The 16,607-nt window shown below is 34.6% G+C and overlaps 1 protein-coding gene across 2 annotated transcripts in view; it reads right to left on the bottom strand.

Annotated features, from left to right (window-relative positions):
- ca16b (carbonic anhydrase XVI b) overlaps nucleotides 1–16,607 on the bottom strand; it is a 90,033-nt gene that overhangs the window by 59,214 nt on the left and 14,212 nt on the right. For both annotated transcript variants that reach the window (XM_077198021.1, XM_077198022.1), the window contains exon 2: nucleotides 8,002–8,088. In XM_077198021.1, coding sequence (XP_077054136.1) covers nucleotides 8,002–8,088 — 87 coding nt within the window. The remainder of the gene's footprint in view (nucleotides 1–8,001; nucleotides 8,089–16,607) is intronic.

The following is a 16,607-nucleotide window of genomic DNA, read 5'->3' as shown; positions in this document are numbered from 1 at the left end:
TTTTTTCCAAATAGCAATTACAATAGGTTTTCAGCACTTCATGCTTGAACACCTAATAATCATTTTTAAAAAATGTTTTACCTCATCTAAAACATAGTTTATGTTAATTTATAGAGCTTATGTGGGAAATGCAAGTTTATATCCGGCTCAAACCATCGAACAGGGAAGGAAAATGAGCACGCTTTTACCTCAATTGTTTCTCCTCGACAGCAGTGAGACTAAATAGTAAGCAAATGGAGACATTTTCTTAAGATTCCTGCTTTTCAGATGTTTCTCCTGTGGAAAAAAAGCCTTTATTGTGTCTTCATAAAAGATCTTTTTCAATTTAAACAATTTTCATCAAATTCTCTTTTATGATCTTATTATATTTGTCGTCAAAAGGATTTCAGGAGAAACACTAATATCTTCCTCCCCATCACTTCCTGCCCTTACTATATTTATCTCAGTGGCAAAAGGCCAAAACGAAAGCTAAAAAGTACAGTCTCAGAGACTTTTTCTGCACCTTAATGAAAAAAACTCAACAAAAACTTTATATTAAAAGTTTCACAAAGCTGAAATTTATTACAGCACTGCTATATGGATACTGTCTTTATCCAAGGCCAACACAAAGACACATAACCTTCTATTAGGAGTAAATTCTAGACTCCTATGGAGCTATGAGAAAAAGTATAAAATATACCTATAAATCTGTTTCTCTCTGTCTGAACTGATTGCAGTTAAACCAAAATGGTTGAATAAGTATACGTTGCACATGTCACATTATATAATTACTAGTGCTGTCAATCGATTAAAAAAATTAACTTGATTAATCACAATTTTTTTCTGCGATTAATCGCAATTAAAAACACTTACGTCTGAACTGCATACATTTATAGATTAAATATAGACTAATCCTTATTAAAGCTACAAAAGTTATATAGTAAAGAGTAGTGAGTAGTGTTTAACTTTACCGACAGAGCATTATTGGCTGCTGTCCCTTTAAGACCAGCCGCTGCTGCGCATGATGCATATCTCACACGTGCCTCATTCTCTCACAACTCTTTACGTTCATTTAAGACTTTAACTCATTTAAGACTGCTCTTATGTTATGAGGATACTCGACAAAATGGACATTTAGGCATAATTTTGTGTGTTATTGTTCGGTCAAAAGCAAAAGAGAACTGTATTCTGGCTCGCTGTCTGTGCGCACGATACTGGCGCGCGTCTTTATGTGCGTCGTGTGTGTGTGTCACATAGACAGGACATTCACAGGCAGCACGTTCTCTTTTGTCTTGTCACACTTTAATGGTTTATAAGCATTTGCATGAATAAGAGCAGATCATATAATGTAAAGCTAGCCAAAGGATGACAAAAATTTACGGATGCTGAATTTATTGCGTTAAGTATTTTAATGCATTAAACTGGACAAAAATGTATTGCAAGCGTTCACGTGTTAACTTTGACGGCAGAAAATATTTACTCCTACATTTTGGTGCTGGTAGCGATGCTGAATATTACACATGACACACTTAATCTTTAAATTTAAAAAACTAACATGCATTGTGTGCATTTGAAAAAGGCACATTCAAAAGTTTGGGGTTGGTATGATTTTGTTTTTGAAAGAAGTCTCTTAATCTCAATGTTGAAAACAGTTGTAGTACTTAATATTTTTCTGGAAAGTGTGTGAAGTGTTTTTATGATTTTTTGTTGAATAAAAGGTTCAAAAAACATTTGATTTGAAATAGAAATTTTTGTAACATTAGAAAAGTACTTATTGTCAATTTTGGTAAATTTAATGCATCCATGCTGAATAAAAGTATATGTTATTGACCCCAAACTTTTAGATGGTAGAGCTTGAAACTTTAAGTAAACTATATATTTTTTTTCCAATATTGCGATTAAACTTTGCCTCATGTAAACACAATACTTAGATTAAACTAATTCGATTATGCTTAATCATAGTTACCATAATCGGATTAACCCTCTGGGGTCCTTCGGTCCAAATGGACCCGAAGGATTTAAATATTATTATTTTTTTAAATCATAGCTTCATCGGAATGGTCTGAAATTTGGTGACTTTTTTGGTACTTGGTATATGAACATCCAAAAAAATTGGGGACAGGATTTGAATAATCTAAGAGGTTGTAAAAAAAATTGTCACACTCAGGACCTTCGGGTCCAAATGGACCCGGATAGGAAATCATTGGCAAATTGGCTAAAATGTGAAAATACCGAGTTTTTTTGTGCGTGCAATCTACAAATCAGCCACGATCCAGAAAAAAAGCACACAACAGTGAAGGGTGAATCTATAAAACATCAAGAGTGCAAAACAGACACATCCACACACACACACACATAAACACACTTTTATACATAAACAAACCAATAAATTCAGATTACCTATGTGTTTTGCATTTTTAAAATGCTCAGTTTGTCCACCAGATGGCATCCATCTCTTTTCAAAAATTGCTTTCATGAGGTCTAGGCTTGACTCTAAAATGAAATACAGCTTAAAAAAAAAAAAAATTTTTTAAATAATTTTCTATTATATTCAATGGGGGGAAAACTGGGGGGAAATGGGTCATATTTATTGCATAAATATTAATTATAAATCATAAAAATCAAAACACCAAAAAAGAAAAGAAAAAATATTATAAAAAACAAGTAAAAAAAAAAAAATTATGATTTTCTTTTAATAAATATGAATCCCACCCTTCCGGCCCATTTGGACCCGAAGGTCCTGAGTGTGACTCTGAAATGAAGGACCCCAGAGCTATGTGATGTACACCGATTTTAATCGCAATAAACAGGCACGTAAACACCTTAATCGCATTATTATTAGCGCCCTGAGTAACCAAAGTATGCATGTGCTCGAATGCGAAGAACATGACTGCAGTGTAGGCAAGGCAACCCCATTGCAGCGGTATTGCTATGTTCATAACAGCTCAGAATATCTAATAAAGTGGTGGTCAGAATTAATGGCACCCCTGGTAAATATGATAAAAAATGCCCGTAAAAATAAATCTGTATTGTTATTGGTATTTATTTCATCCCATTATGTAATAAATGTTTTTCTATAAAATATGTTGGCCACAATTATTGGCACCTCTAGAATTATTTACGAGTTTATAATTTATATTTAACATTAATATTTACCTTTTTTTTTGTACACCAGGGTGACTAGGAACATGAAATTGTCTAGCTATGACTTATTGTTTTACAGGAGTTTAAATATGAGGAAACACAAAGGCCAAATTCCCTTAATCATCCATCACAATTAATAAAACCGAAGAATATAGTTATGATGTGCATCAAAAGATTGTTGAGCATTACAAAATAGAAAGTGGCTGTAAGAAAATAGCTTAAAAAATGGGAAAATCCCCATTTCTAACATCAGGGCAATAATTAAGAAGTTCCAATCAACTAAAGATGTTACGAATCTGCCAGGAAGAGGACGTGTCTCACTGTTTTCTTAATGCACGGTGAGGAGGAAAGTTTGAGTGGCCAAAAACTCTTCAAGGATCACAGATGGAGAATTGCAGAAATTACTTGAGTCTTGGGGGTCAGAAAGCCTAAAAAAATATATCAAACAACCCCTACATCACCACATGTTGTTTGGGAGGGTTTCAAAATCCTCCTCGCTCACCCAATAACAAACTCCAGCATATTCAGTTGTCAGACACGACTGGAACTTCAAAAGGGACTGGATTCTATGGTCAGATGAAAAAAATATATATATATATTGGCAAAAGGAGGTTGCAAAAAGTATTTAATAACAGGGAGCCAATAATTATGGCCAGTGTGTTTTGGTGAAAAGCATTTATTTCATAATGTGATTTACCCCCACTTTCAATTCTTTTACTTCAATGAAAGGTTCGATTTTAGCGAATTTTTTGAATGAAAGATCAAAAGGATAAACAATGCAGATTTATTCTTTACAGACATTTTTGATCATGTCTACCAGGGGTGCCATTAATTCTGACCACCACTGTACGTCCATAGAAAATGTGTTTTGCATTTGACGTAAGTGGATCAAAATAGTGGCCAGTAACACACTGTATGTGAGTTCATCATTTGTGCTGTGCATTGGGGTATGTGAAGAATGGCGGTAAAATGAACCACTCTTAAATAGCGAATAATCAGAATGATGAAAATGTCATGTAAACAGGAGTGAAGAGTTTTGTTCGATTCTTGTTGTTGTTGAAAATTTGCATTATTGGTGTACATGTAAACACAATCACAGTCTCATCATGTCATATACTGTAGAGCTTTCGATAGAGAATTACCCCCTGGAATGCAGTTCTGGAGCTCAAAGCGAGAAATAAACTCCTACTTTCTTCATCCCTCACAGAACTGGAGGCTTTTCTACTTCGAAGGATTGTGCAATATTTCCCTCAAGATTGTTGGAAGGTTTTCTGAAGGCAAAAAGTTAGACCTGCTCTTTATTAGGTTCTTGAGATCAATATATTGTTAGGTGGAGTTCTGTTATTTTATCCATCCGCCAATAAAGATAGCGAGATCCTTTATAGGTCATTGGCATGCACATAAACAATGCTGATTTGCACATTACATGCCTAAATTGGGAAAATTACCAACAAAGACCGACTTAGTGTGTTTCCAAACTGAATAATGTCAAACTAGAAAACGTGAATTAGAGAATGAAATTAGGCTGACCATCCTTTTGCTAAGCAGAAAGCAATCCATAGCATGCATAAATGTCTCCTACACATTTTGTAACACTTATTTTTCATACTTATTGCATTAACTTTAAATATTCCACATAAAAACAAATGTGTCAATCCTCAAATAGATTTTAGATGTGCTTTTTGGGCAATCTATAATTATTCCAGCAGCTGCCAAGCTTTGATTTGCTTTTGCTATGAAAATGGGTTTAAAAGAGGGAAAAGGTAAAGAGGTAAAGCCTGCAGAATACTTCTGGTATAGAAATTATTGTGAGAGCATGAAAGGTTCGAGTGCATTCTGGCTTGGCTCAAAAGAAGCACAAACACGCAGACTAAAATCCCTTACGATGCTTCACAAATTTTAAAAGAACATTAAAGCCTTAGCTAAGAAAAGCTAGTGAACTGCTTTCATGTGCACAGCCTGTTAGCAGTGCTTGGTGATAGTGGTGGGATTGTCCTAAAGATGACTTACACGTTAACAGCTCCAATTGAGGAACTGTTAAAAAAAACGTATTATGCTTTTTACATTTTCTACTTTTTTAGTGTGTAATGTTGCTATTTGAGCATTACAAAGGTTTGCAAAGTTAAAAACCACAAAGTCACTGCAAAGAGAGTTATTCTCTATATCTGTTTCTGAACTCCCTGAAACGCCTTTATTGTAGACTTGAGTTTTCTTCTGGGAACGAACACGTCACAATATTCCTCATTAAAAGAATTCCAGCAAAATAAAATAAAAACTGCATACAAAAAAAAAAAAAAAAAAGGGTTAGTACTGTGTTGAAACTTGCGGTTGTGATGAGGCACGTGATATTTCTGAAACATGCTCACAAAGTTTGACCAATCACAACACACTGGTCCAGCCGACCAATCGGAACACATTGCGCTTTTCGGAAGGAGGGGCTTCATAGAGACAGGAACTAAGCTGCAACAAAGTAAAATATGTGAACAAATAATGTGTTTTTTTAGCATTCAAGCCTGAAAACCTATTCCAAAAACAAAAACAAGACTTAATAGGGACCTATAACAGGTCCTCAGAAAACATTACAAGGCACAGATTCAGGTCCAGAAGTCTGAGAGTCTGCAATGTTTGCTTTCTTTTCAAAATGAATACATTTCATTTCAAATTATATTATCAGCATAAATATTTGAGTGAAAATCATGAATATGTACATGAGAATGTCTCTGCATTTTTGTCTCTTTTTGCTCTAATATTTTATTTATTATAATCCCATAGCATTACAATTTTCAAAATCCTAAAAAAGCTTATTTTTAGATTTTTATTTTTAACCCCACATTTTCAATAGGGACTAAGGATTTTTAATGTCACTGTATGTTAATGAAGTAATCAAATTTTATATTTTAGTAGTAAAATATAATGGTGTAAATAACAAAATAAATTTTGTGGTCAACTACTTACAAAAAAATAATAATAAGAGGATACCAGGGAAAGTGATTTCAGATTTTGATATACTGTACATCATAATATTGAATGACACCATATTCATGAGGCATGGTATTTACAAAATACTCCAGAGTGTTTCAAAGAATGTCCAAAAAGCATGGTACCATTCACGGCAGTACCATGGTACTCTATACAGTTTTGTTAATGCTGTTTAATACCTCCTCATCAAGTTAACTAAACTTTTGACACTGGCATGGGTTTTACTTGACAGTGAATGCTAACACAGTGCTCTGACACGAACAAGCTGCAAAACAATGAAATTGATTCAAAAAGAAAAGAAAAAAAAGACAGTTAAAAGTGTCTGGTGAGCAGATAAAACCTTTGTATGAGGGAAAAATGTGCGAAAGACAAGCAAAAATACACAAACAAGTGCCGCAGACAGATATTGCCTGTGAATTGAATCATAAAGCCTTCATGCTGACTAGCCTCATTAATGCTTTCAGTGAAACTGCCATGGAACCACAGCTATACCTGAGAAACAACAACATCTGTTCAAAACACTCCTGGAAACTTGTGCAAGGTCTACAGAAAGTCTAACACTTTAAAGTCTGCTTCACTCGTCGTGAACCAAACCTAGAGGAAAATTGTATAGCTTATAGGTTGCTCTCTCATATCTCAGGGCTTATGTTGGGCTTGAGTACCGATTTAGTCTCAGATATTTCTCTATTAGGAAGTCTAAAAACTGAAACAAATTAAAAAAGTGTTGACATACTAAATTTATGTGAATAGCACAATAGATTTCAATTCCTGAATTTGACATAACAAACATGATGCAGACATGCAATTTGAATGTAAGAATGTAGAATTAATAAATTAGATGATACATACTATAGATAGATAGATGGATAGATGGATGGATGGATGGATGGATGGATGGATGGATGGATAGATAGATTAGGAGAAAAAAAGTTTAAGAAGAAACTTTAGAAAATATCTCCATGCACTTTCCCAACAAACCAGATTTGGAGATATTAAAGAGATATCATTTGGGGGGGTTCATGCAGAGAGATATGAAAAGCAACCCACAAAAAATATATCTCAGAAAACCGCATCCTCTGAAACAGATCATTAGATCATGGAAACGACATTTGGAAAACGCTGCATCGTCTATTAGAGCGGGCACACTGAGGAAAAAAGCCTTGCGGGGCTTATCGCATGACTTCACATGGTAAATACACATATATGGCTGCCAGCAAGCGCCAAAGAAAGGAAAGAGCATCATTTAAAGATCATTCCATGCTAGAGGGCAGCTGAAACTACAGGCATAAATGTTCCTCATTTCTCTGAGCACAGACACAAGTCAGAACGCTGGCAAAGAACAAGCCGGAGCTGGTCTGTCAGAGCTGATGAAGCGAACCGTTCAGACGCCCAGAGGAACGAGAGAAATCAGAAATAAAAAGATAAAAGATCAGCTGGAAATACGAGCAGAGAAAAAAGAAAGAGTTTGAAACGAGATTAGAGCAGTTGATGTTCGCGACTATTGACCGTATGTCCATCAGAGGCCATTGATTGATTCATTTTCATAACTCTCAATAAGAGCCATTCAAGTACGGAATAAAAACAATCCAGCAATTGCTCGCAGATTCTGCTGAGTTAGAGGAGATATAGATTATGTAAAAATTCCTCCTCTGAGACAAAGCATTTCCAATCGATTTCGCCCAGTGGCTCGAAGTGGTCTTTTTCTGCTGTAAAACATGTAAAACTAATAGACCAAACCCACCTGCCGCTTTTCAAAGGGAAATATACTCATTAAATTTCCCAATAGGGTTGATTCCCCACAGACACACAGGCTTATGCGGAGTAAACATTGTTGCTATTGCTTACCGCTGCTGCGCACACATTTTCATTGTTTATTGGTCAAAGGAGAGAATGACTCACCTGAATACGCCCAATAGGGTTCCACAGACGCCCTCCGCTCTCTCCGAGTGCCTGAGCTCCCGCGATGCTCAGTTTCCACGTGTGAAGCTGTCAGAGAAAAAATTAAGATGATGCTATAATGACTTTCTATTGACAATCAATGCATAACATTATCAGTGCTGCAATATTGTCCACCTTAGAAAATGGAACTCATTATTCCTATATTTCTCTAAGATGTGTATTCAATGCTGGCTTAATCCTGAAGCGGAGGAAGAAAATTTTAACCTTCATAGCCTGCTTCACTAGAACTGCTTACACGCAGTGTTTCTTGACAAAGTAATCAAAAGTAATAATACCACTAATAATAACACTCAAAGAGTACTCAGCGGGGCCTCCAAACCTGTGAAAAACCTGGCACTTCACTCCTCTTATTAGAATCACCCACACCAGCTAAAGTTCTGGTCGGCATAATTACTAAAGAACAGAATGATTTGTAATTCTGAATAAGTAGTAGTAGGAGGTAATGCTTAACTAAAAGAAAGTTTATTTTTGATTATCAGGCATCTTTCACTCTCACTTGTCGAGTGAAAGTTCATGAATTAGAATTGGCATGCATTTGTGCTTATACTCTGCAGTACTTTGGAAAAGTACCATTTGTTTTTTAACTGAAATGTTGTTCTATAGTGGTCTGAAAAATTACCTGGACACTTAATTCACACTTAAAATCACATTAAAGGGTAACTAAACCCCTGGTCAGAGCCTGACTCCACCCACTGGCAATATTTGAAAAATGCTGGAAAAGTGGGCAGAGCCCAGCGGAGGGGGGCGTGCACCTGAGGCTCAGCTCTTTATATGGAACCTGCCTACGTCACCAACAACCGCTGCGTCACGAACCACCGCAAACATCCAATAGAAAAAATTAAACTGCAGTAGCCACCGTTCGAACTGAAGAGGGCAGCACGTTTTTAAACCATATATTGTAGAATTAAAACACTTTAAACCCAAATGTCAAAAAATTTACTGGAATCAATGAACAGCATTTATGAAACTCCATTCTTACAGATCATTAACTAAAAAAAGTTGTTTTAGTGTTTAGTTACCCTTTAACTGTAACATTTGGTAAGCAGAAAGTGTTACCTTTTGTTACTACGTCTTACTTTTTAGCAGTACTTCCGTTCAAAAGTTTGGGGTCAGTCATTTTAATCAATACCAAATTAATGTATTTATTCAGCAAGGGTGTATTAAATTGATAAAAAGTGACAGTAAAGACTTTTACATTGTTTAAAAAATGAAAATTCTATTTTAAATATGTTTTTCTTCAGAACATACTATTAATCAAATAATCTTGAAGAATTCCACCAAAATATATACTATATAAATATATATATATATATATATATATATATAATTAAATTGAATTATATATATATATATATATATATATATATATATATATATATATATATATATATAGTATGAATATAACTTTTTGTAAACAGTTTTTAATATTGATATTAATAAAACATGTTTATTGAGTACCAAATTTCGATGATTTCTAAGGATCATGTGACAGTATTGGGTGTCATTAATTGTTGTGACACACGAATGTGACACTAAAGACTGGAACGGGAATAAAAAATTATATATTATTGAATATATTATAATATATTCATATAGAAATCTTTTTTAGATTGTAATATTCACAGTATTACTGTTGGCCTTTCAAAATTATTAAAAAAATATTACCAACCCCAAACTTTTGAAAAGCTGTGTCAAAAAAAAAAAAAAGATTTTATGAAATGATTTGCTTGAAAAATATGCTTATACTATCATTCTTTAAAAGTTAATTGACACTTATATGTTTATGTTTCTGTTATAAAATGCAATTAGATTAAACTTAATTGTTACACACATTATTCATGCATTCATAAATAAATACTGAATATGGGCTGCTGTACGTTTATATTTGAAAGCACTGAAGTTCAAAAATGTAAAAAGCACAGCATTTTAGATAGATGTGAACAATGTTTGGTCACTGTTGTTATTAATAATATTTCTGCATTTACATAGGCCTATATTTATTTATGCAGGGATTTCATCCAGAACTAAGCTGTTAGGTCATAAGGACCAATCTTTGCAAAGACAATAAGCATTCATTATCAGCATTCTAATTTTCATCAATGACAGCTTTTCATCTTTTGGGGCAAATATATACAAATTACACATCTTGCTCCAGGTTGTAATTCAGATTTCAATACTTTCAAAATAGATCCGCAATATTAATTTGTATTTATTCATTTAATTATTAATAACCCTAATATTGGAGATCACTGTACTGCTTAAAGATGAATGATTTTATAGCAAACTTAAACAACTTTCCTTGCAGAATTTTGAACAAACCATTCATCCATCTGTGCCAACATCCCAAATATAGGCCAGTGCTCTGCAGAGCTCTTTATATGGTTGACTAGTGCACCTTTATTCTGTTCTCAGCTCCTGAACTCTGTAGCTGCCTCAAAGTGATTATTTGGCTCTTTGTGCCTTCTTTCATAAGTCTCCTTCTGCATGCAGGGTTTTGAGGGACAGCCTCTTCACAGCAGCAGGAGCTGACTTTCTGATAACTGAACAAAAAGTGCTCTCTGGGGCATCTAATCGACATGGAGAATAAGGGAGATTTGTTTTTCCTTCTCATACATGCCTTTGTTTATCTGGAACTTTTCCCCAATAGTCTTTCATCTTCATTTTCACAGCTGTCTTACAAATTCACACCCTGAGTAATGATTGCTTAACTGTGGGTTTCTGTCTAGAAAACGCAGTCATTTTAATGATGCACAGGTTGTTGGGGCTATTCTTTTTCACTCAAATAAATCGGCTATAACAAAAGAACTGAAAAACAGCGTATTTGTTAATAATTGTAAATAACAGCATAATTGTACACAATATATATATATGAACAATTATATACTGTTTTCAGTGTCACATGATACTTTAGAAATTATTCTATTATTCTTATTACTGTCAATGTTTAAAACAGTTGTGCTGCTAAATATTTTTGTTGAAAAAGTGATACATTGCTGTTAAAAATGTTGGTGTAATTAAGATCATGTAATTAAGGAGCATGTGACACTGAAAACAAGAAATGGGTGCTGAAAATTCACCTTTGCCATTACAGGAATAAATTACACTTAATAACATTAAAATAGAAAACAGTTATTTTAAATTGTAATAATATGTCACAATTTTACTCTTTTTACTATATTTTTAATCAAATAAAAGCAGCTTTGGTGAACATAAGAGTTCTTTAAAAACACACACACACACACACGCATATTATATATATATATATATATAGAGAGAGAGAGAGAGAGAGAGAGAGAGAGAGAGAGAGAGAGAGAGAGAGAGAGAGAGAGAGAGAGAGAGAGAGAGAGAGAGAGAGAGAGAGAGAGAGAGAGAGAGAGAGAGAGAGAGAGAGAGAGAGAGAGAGAGAGAGAGAGAGAGAGAGAGAGAGAGAGAGAGAGAGAGAGAGAGAGAGAGAGAGAGAGAGAGAGAGAGAGTGCACTATGGGCCATGTCCATGGAATCCTGTGCAGAGATCAGATTCCAATACATTAATTCGATTAGATTATGGAAATAAGGACAATGAACTGAACCTCACTGCAAAGAACGAAATGAAATATATAAGCATTTCCACTTCTTATGATGAAACATGTTGGAGAGGTGGGCAGAGTTCACTGTACCGACTGCTGAGGATGATGGGATGGAATGGCATGGAAGTGTACACTTCCTGGTGTGCACCAGAAAGATGCATTCTGGGGCGTATAGGATAGGACTTCTTCTAGACATATTAATATTTCAAGCAGAAGTACCCTAGAAGTACAAATTTCTGTTTCTGGTATACGCCACTATCCTCCCTTTGGCTTTGCAAAGACATTGCTTATCTTGCTCTGTGTGTTTCAAAGCCTCCTGATGAGAGACCCCTGTCTCTTCAAGATACTCTGAACTATAAAGAGCTTCTTTTCCTGCTTTATTCAACCATATGGCAGATCATTTGTCAGGAAGAGACATTTATAAGTGCATCTATTAATGGTCTCTGAAGAAAAATAAATAAATGTGAACCTAAAAATGCATTATAAATGTACAGTTACTGTCTTAAGGAGCTAATTATACCTCACTTAATTAAAATAAGATTTTAGTTGATGTAATCTAATGTAGTCAATTTGCTTAGTCAAGTTTACTTAGAATTAATTGGACAATATTATAAATAAATAAATATTGTTTTTGACTTGAATAAAACAAGTTAATTTAGATTTATAAGTCTAATTAAAATATATAAATTTACTTCATCCAGAAAACTGTGCAATCGTTTTTTCACATTGCCATATTTAGCTTTAAAGCATTTTTTTTCACAATCATTAAAAACAATACTTTTTTGGCTGCCTGTGATTGAAATGTGACTTTTTTTTGGAACTATAAAAGAAAATGATATGTGGCAGGTGAAATAAATTGTGTGTCAATTCTCCACTAACAATACAAACCATACATTTTGGTAAATTCCCAATCTAATTTGGCTTAAGATTCAACATAAAATATTAAATGCCGCATTTTCCGAAATTGGTAGCTGTAAGCGGCTCAACTTATAGACACAGTTCCCTCCAAAATGCAGGAAATACTGTTTAAAATACTATGAATATTACAAATAATATATAAAATTATACATTATAAACATTATAAAATGTTGAAAACTAAAACCTTCAGAAGTCATTCTGTTATGCTGATTAGGTGCTTAAGAAATGTTCCTTATTTTCAATGTTGAAACCAGTTTTTAATATTTAAAACATTTTTTAGCATTTTAAAACTGCTTAATATTTTGGTGGAAACTGAGACATTTATTAAGGGTTCTGAACAGAACGTTTAGAAGAGCAGCATTTTTTGCTTAAATATATTTTGCTGAATAAAAGCATAAATTTCTTTAAAAAAAAATCTTGCTGACCCCAAACTTTTGAATGAAAAATTATGTTTCCATTTTTATTTCAAATGTGTTTACCAATGTCAATGTGAACGTACCCCTATCTTGAGGCACCTTTGCTTTGAGACAAAAACGTTTTTTCCCTGCCATGTAGAAATTTGGTGAATTAACGACAACATTTTCAATTTCACCCGAACTACAGCTTTAACAAACCATTCCCAGATGTATATGCAACACATTACGCATGCACACATGTTGTGAGCACTTAAACAGACCACCTTGTCAAGCAGTCATCAGATCTCAGAACTGAAGTGCAATTCCTCATTTTATCTCACTTCAAAGTGTCTTAAAGTGACTGGGTCTCTGGGGCGAAGACACCCTGGTGCTGCTACTCTTGCATAAACAGATTTTCCAATCCTTCGCTCTGCTCTTGCCCTCACTTGCATCATTACTTTGGAGATTAATTAGTGGCTGCACTAAGTCGATTCCCTCCGTTGCAGCAATTACGTCCACTCTTATTGGTTAGTAAGCAATTAGAGCTGCTCTCATTGGTTAGCGACCTGTCTGGGTCTGTTTATTGTTTAATCCCTGATGGACAGCAACAGACTACGTAGAGCGTTGTACTGGCATAGCAGACAATTAGCATGTGTGAAAGCTATCAGAAAACATTCAAAGGTTATGAATAGGGAACACTAACCTGTAATGAGTTCCTCATCGCTCATACAAAGGGTTAACATTAGGTTCCGACCTAAAATAATGGACTCGATACCTTAGTGCTAACGCAAGGCTTGTTTGAAGTATTTTCCCATGGGCCTTTAAAACAGTAGCTACCAGCTAGCAGGCGCCACATCAGCAAACCAGTCCTCTGAGGGAACATGTTTACATGTCTGGCGTTTGACGCTTTAAGGAGATCGCAAATAAAGTGGATGAAAGATGGCTTGGTAAAGGTGAGCTGTGTGTGTGTGTGTGTGTGTGTGTGCCTGTGGTGGGCTTGTTGTTATGAGGCAGGAGGGATATAAGAGACAGGAAATATGTGCACTGGCAGATTGGGATGCCAGGTGCATTTATGCAGTTCAGTGCCGCTAAACATGACATTAAAGAGGAACTGCTGCCTCTGAACTCACAAGCATCAACATAACGGGTAACCTGGGCAACCTACACATGGGTAAAAGCGTACATGCAAGGACACGCAGGTGTTAGCAGATGTGAGATGTCCTCTTACACACAACTGTTACATCTACTATGTAAAACTATACAATATTTTTTTTTTAGCAATGACATAACATGCCTAACTATAATTTTTACATTTTAAGAAGAAAATGTGACATTGCATGTTTCTATGTAGTTGCTAAGGTGTTGATGGGCGGCATTTTAGACACTCCAATGGTTATTTTGCTAAGATTTCACTTATATTATATTTGGCTGTACCATCTTACATTTTTTGTGGTGGTAAGTGGTGAAGTCAAACAATTAATAAACACTTTTCAAATGTTATTTAAAAATTGAAATACATTATTCCTGACTCAAGCTCAGGTGTTTTGAGTTGTTACTTACCGGAAAAAAGTATGCATTCTGATTTGGTGCTCAAGTAACATTTCTTGTTATTATCAATTTTAAATCCAGTTATGCTTAATATTCTGTGTAAACCTTTTTTTTAGGATTCTTTGATGAATATAAAGTTTAAAAGAACAGCATTTTTGTAGCATTTTAGATGTCTATACTGTCACATGATCAATGTAATGCATCCATCCTGAATAAAAGTGGTAACACTTTACAATCAGGTTCATTGGTTGACATTAGTTAACTATCTGAGTTAACATGAACTAAGAATGAACAATACTTCTTAAGCATTTATTAATCTTAGTTAATATTAATTTCAACATTTACTAATACGTTATTAAAATCAAAGGTTGTATTTGTTAACATTAGTTAATGCACTGTAAACTAACATAAACAATGAACAGTAACAGTGAACAGTTGTATTTTATTAAAATTAATTAATAACATTAATAAAGATTAATAAATACTGTAACAAATGTATTGCTCATTGTTAGTTCATGTTAGTTAATACATTAACTAATGTTAATTAATGAACCGTATTGTAAAGTGTTACCATAAAAGTATTAATTTCTTTCTTTCTTTCAAAAAAAATTAATCCTGCCAGGGTGTACTGAATTTCTTATCTGTGAAACAAAAACAAAAAAATCCTTATAGAAGACAAAATCCACTTAAATACCAATCAGAACTAAATATTGCAGTTTGTTTTGGTAATTTGTTACATAACCCACATATAAATGACAGTATAATGCTACTGTTACCATGCACACATAATCTTCTCGGCGGACTTCATAATACATAAACAACCCATTCTCCCACTAGGTGTGCTGAAAATAGCCCGTCACACTTTAACATGAGAACTCAGAGGTTTAATTAAGCCGAAACACCCACCACGGCCCTTTTTCGACAAATAAACACGCTTAAAATGCTGATGCTTTTGTGACATGGTTCTAATCAAATGTATTGCAATGGCTAAGTGATATTTCATTTTAAGAATTTTTTCCATCAGGCTTTGCATTTTTGAATAGCCACTATAATAACTACAACAAAACAAGCAAACCATACAGAAAAATAAAAAAATGTTCACATGAATTAGCATCAAACACCGAGACATCTGTTTGTTTATCATTGCTGGTCAAACTCTGTTTTATACTAAAATACAAAAATATGTTTATGTTTATAAAAAGTGAAAGTAGGCTCTATAATTTTTGTTTTAAGTGTAATGGACTTTCAGTTAGAAGCAATCATCCGCTTTCAGGTGCAAACCATTTTCAAGAGGTTAAAAAAAGGTAAAACAAGAAAGTAAAATGCACAAAGAGTAAATAAACAAAAGTGAGGCGCGCTTCAACATCCTAATTCAACACGCAGGTCACAGCAGGTGAGTCCATCGTCTGCACTACTCAACTTTCTTAACAATCCCTCTCTTTGTCGACCTTTACTGATCAAGCTCTAAATCCGTGGCACAAACATCCTTAAATGGCACAGTGGACATTTACACTGTGTTCTAAAGCAATTCTTTAAAGGGCAAACATTGCACGCACAGACCTAGAAGCGGAAAAGGTCAGAAAAGCATAATAGATGCACGACTCCTCCCTCCTACCTAAAGCACCTGACGTGCATGGAGAAATAAACGGCAGCGATAACCCTTGGTTGGTGGTTTGTTCTGTGCAGACAATCCTTTGATAAACGATTCGGCATGCGAGTGATTTTTCTTTGTGTCCACAAAGAAATATAATCTACTTTTGTTACAGCTGCATTTCAAAGGGAGAATCGAGAGCCGACCGTGAAGCTCTCTTGAGTTATATTTAACTGGGCCTCTGCTTCCGCGCTCCGGCTTCATAATCTATTTTTGCGGTTAGTGTTTACATTTGCCAGTTGTCGACCCAGTGGAGATCATCAAAAAAAAAAAAGCTGTCAGGTTAAAGAGCTGACCCGAGATTATGTGTCATTGTGTGTGAAACCAGCTTACAAACTGTGAAATCGCTATAATAGGAAGATCTTAATTACTAAACCATTTTCGAACTGCGGTTGAGAGCTTTGCATGGCAGAGCAGGGCATATAAGTTGCATCAGAAATGTGCATATTTCCTAAAAATACAAAAACAT

Source organism: Siphateles boraxobius, unplaced genomic scaffold (genome assembly GCF_051911475.1).
Source record: "Siphateles boraxobius isolate OS27281-9 unplaced genomic scaffold, OSU_SipBor_1 41, whole genome shotgun sequence".
In the NCBI taxonomy this organism is placed as follows: domain Eukaryota; kingdom Metazoa; phylum Chordata; class Actinopteri; order Cypriniformes; family Leuciscidae; genus Siphateles; species Siphateles boraxobius.
Note: the sequence above shows the minus strand (reverse complement) of the source record. Positions and strands in the feature narration are given on the sequence as shown.